This window comes from Drosophila ananassae, chromosome XR (genome assembly GCF_017639315.1).
Source record: "Drosophila ananassae strain 14024-0371.13 chromosome XR, ASM1763931v2, whole genome shotgun sequence".
Lineage (NCBI taxonomy): Eukaryota > Metazoa > Arthropoda > Insecta > Diptera > Drosophilidae > Drosophila > Drosophila ananassae.
The window spans coordinates 8860230-8870580 of NC_057932.1; the positions used below are offsets into that span (position 1 = coordinate 8860230).

General features: G+C 53.3%; 1 protein-coding gene across 1 annotated transcript; it reads right to left on the reverse strand.

Moving 5' to 3' along the window:
* Positions 1 to 703: 703 nt before the first annotated feature.
* On the reverse strand, positions 704 to 6845 carry LOC116656440. The gene is made up of 3 exons (XM_032456051.2): positions 6708 to 6845; positions 853 to 6655; positions 704 to 800 (listed from the first exon to the last, which is right to left on the reverse strand). The coding sequence occupies exon 2, from the start codon at positions 6465 to 6467 to the stop codon at positions 966 to 968; it is 5502 nt and encodes a 1833-aa protein (XP_032311942.2). The 5' UTR covers positions 6468 to 6655; positions 6708 to 6845; the 3' UTR covers positions 704 to 800; positions 853 to 965.
* Positions 6846 to 10351: the final 3506 nt, after the last annotated feature.

Here is a 10351-nt window from a genome sequence, read left to right on the forward strand (position 1 = left end):
AGGAGCTTCGAGGCCTTTTTCCTGCCAAAAGGATACTTCGAGATACTGGCAGACCAGGTAAAGCAGCGGAAACAACAACGAGGAGAGCCGTTTAAGGAGTACATGGTGGACCTTCAGGCGCTAATGAAGCCGTTAGGAAAATCCACAAAAGAGGTCATTGATAGGCTCGTGGAGAACTGCATGCCTCGCATGAAAATGTTCATGAGACCATACGTATGTGCATCACTCGAGGAGGTCATGGGTCTAGCCGAAGAATTCGAGGAGCTGGCTTTGGAAGAGGAGGTCTTCAATAGACAAACCCCAGCGGTAGACAGAAGATGGCCAAAAGAGGAACCGCACCATAAACCACCGGAGCAACAGAGCCATCAGGACAGGGATGGGGGCAGAGATGGCAGCCTGAGGAGCATCGCCAAATGCCACAGCAACAGCGGGTTCTACTTGTGGTCCGTTTACACAGGAGCTACTCGAAGTAGGTTTGATGATGAAAGTTCTACTGGTGGTCCGTTTACACTGGAGCTACGCGAAGTAGATAGCTTTCAGAGAGTTCTACTTGTGAACCGTTTTACACAGGATCACTCGAAGTAGGTTGATTTTAAGTGCCGTGGTTCAGACACTGAGTAACGAGACGATTCACTCTGATTTCTCAACTATCTTTATTTTAGAAGAACAATTCTTATATAAGATGCTAAATTATGTGTCGTCGCTCGTGTGGGAGATGCCTTAAACAAATGTACGGCGGCGATGGGGCAACCCGCTTCCAAAAACACAAGCCAATGTGTGCGTACAACTTATGTTTTATTCTATGGGGATTACATGTTAGGGTAAGAAATAAAGATAAATTACAAAGCTTACCGCAGTTTAACCTCCCACACTCTATGACAACAACGACAAATTCACCACACGCGCCATTATTTCAATCCTAGTGTGCCCAATCTCTTCACGAGTGCACAATAACAAAATTCTACTTAAATACTAACTATCGATAATCGATCCGCGACATCCCCACCTCCGTGAAGAACTTCTTCACTCAAATCCAAAGCCGCCAACTTTGAAGCGGGGCGCATTATCCAGCGGGTCCGATCTCCATCCATGATCCTAACGCGGGCTCGTCTGACCTCACCATCCGTTCCAGCAAAGGTCTCCTCCACGACGCCTTTCCGCCAGTCTCGACGCGGAATGGCTGGATCGCAAACGAAGACGATGTCTCCTCGTTGAATCGGCTTCTCTCTGCGGCACCACTTCTCTCTCCGTGTCAGCGTGGGTAGGTACTCCAAGACCCACCTCCTCCAGAATCGGTCCCTCAACATCCTTGCCACGCGCCACTGCTTCCGCGTAGCTCCTTCCTTGACGAGACCTCCATCCAGGCCGGGGGTATCCGGTGGGCAAGCTGCTCCCTTGAGGAGATCGTTGGGCGTGAGAGGGGCTTCCTGGTCCGCACTCACTGGCAAATGGGTGAGCGGACGAGAATTAACGATGTTCTCCGCCTCTATTAGGAAACTCTCCAGGACGTGCTCCTTCGGCGCCACTTCCTTCACTGTGTGGCGTAGCACCCTCTTCACGCACTGCACCATTCGCTCCCAGACTCCACCCTCTGATGGGTTCGCTGGGCAGTTGAAGATCCACTCAATTCCCTTGCTTGACAGCTCCGACTGGATCCTCTCGGGTTCGAAGATCTCCGCAAATCTCTTGGCCTCTCTGTCTGCTCCAACGAAGTTCCTGCCATTGTCGCTGCGCAGTCTATGTACAGGCCCTCGACGGCAGATGAAATTCCTGATTGCAAGTATGCAGGAATCAGTCGACAGGTCATGTGCCAGTTCCAGATGAATCGCCCTGGTCGTCAGGCACGTAAACAAGGCCACCCACCGTTTCTCCTGGTGCCGAGCAACGGTCACTAGCAGCGGCCCAAAGTAGTCGAGGCCTGTGCTCTTAAACGGCCAGCCATAGGCGTCCAAACGATCATCTGGCAGGGGTCCCATAATCGGCGGCATCGGCCGTGCTCTTTGCAGCTTACACTCGCTGCATCCCGAGATCACACTACGAAGCACTCTCCGCAGTCTCGTAATCCAGAACCTGGTCCGGATCTCCGCCATCGTAGCATCCACGTTTTGATGCTTCATCCTCACGTGGGCGTCGCGCACAATCATCTCCGTGAGACCATGCCGGTGGGAGAGGATCACTGGCCTCCTGGCGCTGTATGGAATACATAGCGCCGCATCGATCCTGCCATACGCTCGCAGGATTCCATTGCCATCTAGGTATGGCGCCAGTCCACATATGTCGCTTCCTTTAGCGACGTCCAAGTCCTTCTCTGCGGCTTGCACCTCATCGGGGAACGCCTCACGTTGTGCTCTACGGAATAGCAAGTCCTCAGCTGCTTCACACTCAGCTACATTGAGGCCGTAGTTCTCCAGCTCATCTCGTTGTCCACGGCATCGACGTATGAATCTTAGGACCCAGGCCGTAGTCCTCAGCAATCGCCTGTAGCTTGAGAATCTCTCCAGCGATATAAACGGATCACTCGCGCCAACAAGCACGAACTCACCCGGCATCTCCTCTTCGTCTTCTGCATCCGCTTCGTCGGTGGGTGCAGTTCCTGGCCAGCTGCCCGCTGGTCTCCTCAGGAATGCCGGTCCTCTTAACCAGCGTGACTCCTCGCTTAGGTCCACGCTGCGTTGCGCTCGAGTTGCATCATCTGCCACGTTGTCGGCGGATGGTAGCCATCTCCATTGGGCCACCTTCGTCGACTCCAGAATCTCGGCTACTCTGTTCCCTACGAACTGCTTGTAGCGCCTGTGTGTGCTGCCAATCCAACGCAGCACTGTCTTCGAATCCGTCCATAGCACAGTCTCTGCAATGGCCACACTATGGTCCTGTCTGACTGTGTCCATCAACCTCGTTCCTAGAACTGCTGCCTGCAGCTCCAACCGTGGAATCGTCATCGTTCGCATCGGTGCACACTTCGTCTTTGCGCACACGAACCTCACTTGCACGTCGCCGTCCTCGTACGTGATCCTCCAGTAGACCACTGATGCGAATGCCGACTGACTCGCATCCACAAATACGTGCATCTCGACAGTCTTCACCAGCCCGGATCCAAAGTAGTGACGTGGGCACCGAAAACGTTCCACTTTCTCCATCTCTTTACGCCAGTCCATAAAGGCGTTGTACATCTCAGCCGGTAGTGGTTCATCCCATGAGATCTTCCTCCTCCAGACCTCTCGCAGCAACAACTTCGCTGTTATCATTAGACAACACAGGAATCCCAAGGGGTCAAACGTTGACATGACCATGCTCAAGAATTCCCTTTTCGTGGCAATTCTCTTCCCATCGGACACGACGGGGGCGACTTTGTGGTACTTCACTCGAAACCTGAAGTCGTCCGTGGCTGGCTGCCACCGCATTCCCAAAATCTTTTGCTCGGCCTCACCCCATCCAACACTCTGGGCGTGATCACTGGGTCCAAGCATCCTCTCCACTGTAGGCGAACTGGACGAGAACTTGCAAAGCTCAAACCCGCCTTCCGCATGTATCTTCTTCACTCTGCTAGATACTTCGATCGCCTCGCTCTCTGTGGCGAAGCTGTCCACATAGTCATCCACGTAGTGGTAGTCCACGATGGCCTTGACTGCTCTGGGATCCGAATCCAGGAATCGCTTGGCATTCACTGTCTTCACATGATGCGCCGCACTCGGTGAGCATGCTGCTCCAAAGGTCATCACGCACATCTCGTAGACGTCGGGGTCCCGTTGGTCATTCCCATCTCTCCACAGAAAGCGTTGCGCACATCTATCCTCGGGTCGGATCAGCACCTGGTGAAACATTTCCTTAATGTCGCTGCAGACTCCGACGGCACCTTCCCTAAAGTGGAAGAGGATAGATGCCAAGGCCTTATAGTGTTGCGGCCCCTTGCTCAGCGCAGAATTCAGTGACACTCCTCCAACTCGTGCCGCTGCGTCGAATACTAATCGGATCTTCCCTGGCTTGTTGGGATTCTCCACTCCGAAATGCGGCAAGTACCATGTTCTATGGGTTTCCGAATCGATCTCCTGTCGTTCCAGACGCCGAGCGTATCCCTTGTCGACATAATCTTTAACAATCCGGGAATATTCTTGGGCGAACTGCCCATCTCGCTTTATTTTCTTTTCTATGTTGACCAATCTATTGTACGCCATATCATAGCTACGTGGCAGCACAATGTTATCAGTTTTCCACAACAATCCCGTCTGGTATCGGCGGCCAACTCGCACCGTTGTGTCCTCCAGGATCTTCTGAGCCCTCACGTCGTCGCTGGCTGCGGCCGCTGGCGCCGCCTTCACACCGAAGTTCTCGATCTCGAAGTAGTCCTCGACGATCCGTTCCACGTTATCATCCAACGACGTGGCTAGCAGACAAGACCTTGGTGGTGGCGTGTCTCGTCGTCCTTCCACAGGCCCAAAAACAACCCATCCTAATTCGGTTGCGGCCGCGTACGGTCCCTCGCTGGCAAACCGTCTCGTTTTCAATGGCAGTCCTAGATGCCCATGGTCCAAACCAATAAGCAGCTTCGGCACTGCATTTACGTAGGGCTTCATCGGTAGTCGAGCGTCCTTGTTCACGCTCCTCACATCCCTTCTGTGCAGGCTCTGCATCGGCAGACTCAAGCTCGAAATGGCATAGACGTTTCTCAGCACATGTCGGGAGGACTTGCCTGCTCCACTGATCTCCAGACGTACCACGTTAGTAGGCTCTCTTGTGGCCCTGCCTCCGAACCATTGAACGTTCAGCTGACGACGTACTCCTTGTACGCCTAGCTCTGCAACCAGCTCGTTGTCGACCATCGTCACCGAAGAACCTTCATCCAGAAGAGCGTACGTATCCACCTGCTTCCCACCTCCGTATAGCGTCACCGGCAATACACGGAACAGAAGTCGTTCTCGGTCCTCGTCGACACAGCTCAAATTTGTCTCCGGTGTCGCAGAGGCATCCACGGATGAGGCTGCTCCTTCGTTTACTTGGACGCCTTCCCTCGGTCCGGGTGCCTGCCGGTTGTAGCCTCTCCAATTGCCGCCTCGCTGTGGCGGTCTCCTGAAGCCTTCATAGTTTTCCTCATGAAGAAGACGGTGATGCTTCCTCCTGCATCCGTTCACGGGGCACTCTCCTGACGCAGCGCAGGATCCAGTCATATGCCCACTTTCCAAGCACATGAAGCATAGGCGATGTCTTCTTGCGAGTTTCCACCTCTCTGTAGGTGTGGCTCCAATGAATCGTTGGCAGTCCCGAACTGCATGTTGTCCAAGGCCTTCACAAATTGGACAATTCCTGCGGCAGCTCTCCTGTTGCTCGTCCTGCTCTCGGTCGACGCTGGCATGAAGCAATCGACGCCTTGGCTCCCTTCCATCAATGTCCGCCACCAAGCAGACCACGTTGGCTAGTTCCATCAACCACGAACTGAAGTCCACAATCGTCGGATAGGGCTGAATGGTTGCAGCGTGCCTTGCCCAGTCCACACGTTTGCTTATTGGGAGCTTGGCCACAAGTTCTTCCATCAGCATAGGGTTACCCAGGTGCTGCTCCGCCTTCGCTGACTGTAGGAAAGCCTTGAGGTTGCTGACATGGGTGGCGAATGCGACGAGCTTTCCCAGGTTGTGCTCCGTAATTGCAGGCACATCTCGAATGCTGTTGAGCTGGCTGCGTATTAGCTGCTCCGGTCGGCCGTATCTGAATCGCAGCTGCTCCACCGCTGCATTCGCATTGCTGGGGTGAATCAACAACGACTTCACCGTCTCACGCGCGTCGTCCTTTAACGCCTTCAGTAGCCTTAGGTTGTTCTCCAAGTCCGTACAACCATACGCTTGCGTCGTCTCCGTAAACGCGCAGTAGAAAATGGGCCAGTCCTCTGGCTTCCCTCCGAACGTAGGCAGTTCAGGAAGCTTTCGTGGCGCCCAGCGTGCAGTTCCTCCAATGCTCGTCGCCCAAGCACCGTCTCCAGGGGAAGGCGCACGTACCGACGTTCCGCCGGCCACTTCATTTTGCAGCCCGAAACCATGCGCTGGAACAGTACTGCCGGTAGCGCAAAATGGCGATGCGTGATTTATCCTCGTGGTACAGTTCTGCGAACACGGTACCGTTTGAGGTCCGCTCCAGGATGGCGGATAAACACTTGTTGCGTTGGGTACGGTCAGGCCGATTGCAAATGGCGGCTGACCTACCCCAACCTCACTCGACATACCGGGGTCAGTGCGTTCCATATTAGCGCTGCGAGCGCGTTCCAACTCCTTCTCCAACTCGGCGATCCTATCCATGAGGTCGGCCACCTTCGGTTTCCTGGTGGCTCCAGATGCTGCCAGCTGCGCTGATGACGCCGGGGCTTCACTGCCTCGGCCGCCGGCTTGCGACGCTTGCGGGGCCAAAACGCTGCCATCTACTTGCGGTGCGATATTCTGTCCCTCGTTCAGTCGGGGACTCCTTCTGGGCGAATGGTGCATCATGTCGTCCAGGCAATATCGATCCACTCACCAGGGTGTTGTTCCAAAACAATGTCGCCAGTCGCCTGACTGCGAATAAAAGCTTCTGTCGTCGCTCGTGTGGGAGATGCCTTAAACAAATGTACGGCGGCGATGGGGCAACCCGCTTCCAAAAACACAAGCCAATGTGTGCGTACAACTTATGTTTTATTCTATGGGGATTACATGTTAGGGTAAGAAATAAAGATAAATTACAAAGCTTACCGCAGTTTAACCTCCCACACTCTATGACAACAACGACAAATTCACCACACGCGCCATTATTTCAATCCTAGTGTGCCCAATCTCTTCACGAGTGCACAATAACAAAATTCTACTTAAATACTAACTATCGATAATCGATCCGCGACATTATGCATAATTAAATCTAAGGAAGAACAATGTTATGGACGTGCTAAAGACTAATGTTAATGCCAGGGTCAAACACCTCTGAGTCTGCTGACTCTGATTGTTTGTTCATGTACTGCTTGTACATGCATTTCGGCTTAGCTAGCTGGTTTTTGCTTGCTTCGGTCAGTTGGTCATTCTTCCCGCTGATAATGCTGATTTCTGCTTCTGGCGCCGTCTACTAGTGCTGGGTTATTTGGATGGATATTGTTTTGTGCTTATTGCTAATAGGTTAGTGGGTTTGTATATTGCAACATGCTGATGCATATTGATTGGGTAAGGTAGTAGGTCTTGGCACTAGGTGCCAGCAGCCTGCATGGCGCTGATTGATTGGGACGAAATCGAACTCAACTCCGCTGTGCTTCCTGCCGACTCTGCTTGAGAGCTCGTTTGGCTGGTCCTACAGGGTGAATCTGCTCTGCGAGTCAGCTTACTCCTGCTCGCGTCAGTTATATCGCCGGCCGCCTCTGCTTTCTCAAAACACACTACCTTGCATGACGGACATGACAGCTTCCGACATTACAGGGGATATCTGGTGGATTGACCTGCACAATAACAATACGGATCGGAGGCCCGAGCGGGGCAAACGGAGGGGGCGCATCTAAAGGAAACCCGCCGATAGAAATGCGGCGGGAATTGGAGAAAGCTAACGGAGAAAGTGGATGAGCGAAGGATTAACGGCAGGAAGTCGATTTGCGAGGATTAACGGGCGCCTCGGGCACTATATAAGGAGGGCCCCTGGAGCAAATCGAGGCCGAGTCTTCTAGGGAAGCTGGGAGAGTGAGTGAAAGACCCCCCGTGGGTAATTCTGCCATTCAAGTTGGAAAGTTTCCTTGGAAGAGTTAGGAGTACAGGCTGAAGGACCCCCCGTGGGTAAGTCCTAAGTGTCGGCTATTAAGGCGAGTGAGCGAGGATCTACGACAAAGAGCTTAAAGACCCCCTGTGGGTAAGTCCGGCGGCGGTACGCGAATCGAGCAAGGAGCAAGGGGAAAAGGATCAAGGATCCGCGGCATAGCTAAGGCCCAAGGGTAGAAGAGTCGGGTGGAGTTTTTTCCGGACACGATAGGTATCCTGGTGTAGTGGCGGCAACGACGGATCAGCCTGGTGTACGCCTTGTCTGCTCCTGACCGTTCGATCGAGGTGTGATCCTGTAACGCGAGGGATAGCAAACACGGGAACTCAAGTTCAACAGTGAAACCAAGCAGGGACACCCCGGGAAGTCAAGAGAATCCTGATCCAGGCCCTGGAGCGTATGCACAGCGTATCACCTGGAGTCAAAGGAGACGCGACGCCCAAACCTCTGGCCCTCCATAGATCCTGCGGCGCGTAGGCACGCAGGTGTTTGGAGGCGAGTGGCGGACGCGACCGGGGGCGTGTCCTCTGCGGTAGGAAGGCCCTTCGTGCCCTGATCCGACCGCTAAGCAGCGAGGAGCATATCCTGCCAGGCGTATGCCTGGGAGGTGAGCCACTCGGTCTGTTAACACGGATTAGGTGCCGACCACGGCGAAAGGGCAAATCCAGGCAAGCCAAATGTTCCGAGATCCACGGCACCCCAAACGTAGAAACAGCAACGGCAGAGGCGACGACGGGGAAGGAGCGGCAACGACGAGGGAGCAGCGGCAACAGTAGAGCAGCGACGACGAGGGAGCAGCAGCGACGGACAGGCAGCTGCAGCAGAAGACGACGAGCAGCAACACAGGCCCCGCAACCAGAGTCCGTGGGTCCGAACGAAGGGAACCGAGAGCCGTTTCGGCGCCAGCCACCAAGACCGCACGACCTGCCGGGCGCAAGCTTTGGGAGGGCGTGCGTATTGGCACCAACCCGGAGCAGGGATCGGGGATCGACGGGAGGGAGAGCGGTCGGTCGGCTGAGCCAGACAGCCGGTGAGATTCTCTTTATTTTTTTGTAAATTAATTACAATAAAGGGGATTTATTTGAAAAGAAGGAATACCGTGTTATTTCTGGGCTCGGGCAATCACGTCGAATCTATAAATTCGGTGGAACGTACCCTCAACTTCTGTGAGCTAGCCGCGGCGTTTGTTGCGAGCAAAACATAGGAAAACAGTCCGTTACACCTGGCGCCCAAACTACGTGATTGCTTTAGAGTCTAGGAGTAACACAGCTTCAAGATGGGGAGGAAAAATTGGATCTACGCGCTTCGCAAAGAAGAGTTGTGCGAAGTGTGCAGAGAGCTCGGTCTCGCAGCGGATGGAACCGTGGAGATCATGAGGGCACTGGTGGCAAGGTGGGTCGACGAAACAAAGGAGGATGAAGTGATGGTGGTCGCGCGGGGATTCGAGGAGAAGTTCGCGCAAAGGACCACGCCGAGGCAGAGAGCGGTGAGCGAATCGGAAAAGCTCATTCAAAGTCTGGCAGTGCCAGAAATGAAGAGCATGAGGAGCATGGAGCCACAAGTGCGGAAGCCAGTCCCGGTACAGGTGGACTATGCGAAAGTGGCGAGACAAGTCCGAGAGTGGTCGTTCCGATTCGACGGAACAGGGGATCCTCTCGAGATCGTGGACCGAGTAGCATGGTCTGCCAAAACATACGGGATGGATATAAATAGCGAGCGATGCCCGAACTACTCCAGGGCAGAGCACAAAAATGGTTCCTAATGAACGACGAGGAGTGGCCCACATGGAAGGAATTCAGAAGGAGCTTCGAGGCCTTTTTCCTGCCAAAAGGATACTTCGAGATACTGGCAGACCAGGTAAAGCAGCGGAAACAACAACGAGGAGAGCCGTTTAAGGAGTACATGGTGGACCTTCAGGCGCTAATGAAGCCGTTAGGAAAATCCACAAAAGAGGTCATTGATAGGCTCGTGGAGAACTGCATGCCTCGCATGAAAATGTTCATGAGACCATACGTATGTGCATCACTCGAGGAGGTCATGGGTCTAGCCGAAGAATTCGAGGAGCTGGCTTTGGAAGAGGAGGTCTTCAATAGACAAACCCCAGCGGTAGGCAGAAGATGGCCAAAAGAGGAACCGCACCATAAACCACCGGAGCAACAGAGCCATCCAGGACAGGGATGGGGGCAGAGATGGCAGCCTGAGGAGCATCGCCAAATGCCACAGCAACAGCGGGTTCTACTTGTGGTCCGTTTACACAGGAGCTACTCGAAGTAGGTTTGATGATGAAAGTTCTACTGGTGGTCCGTTTACACTGGAGCCACGCGAAGTAGATAGCTTTCAGAGAGTTCTACTTGTGAACCGTTTTACACAGGATCACTCGAAGTAGGTTGATTTTAAGTGCCGTGGTTCAGACACTGAGTAACGAGACGATTCAATCTGATTTCTCAACTATCTTTATTTTAGAAGAACAATTCTTATATAAGATGCTAAATTATGCATAATTAAATCTAAGGAAGAACAATGTTATGGACGTGCTAAAGACTAATGTTAATGCCAGGGTCAAACACCTCTGAGTCTGCTGACTCTGATTATTTGTTCATGTACTGCT

Coding starts and splice junctions, on each gene's coding strand:
- LOC116656440 (XM_032456051.2), bottom strand. CDS start 6,467: ATGATGCACCATTCGCCCAGAAGGAGTCCCCGACTGAACGAGGGACAG.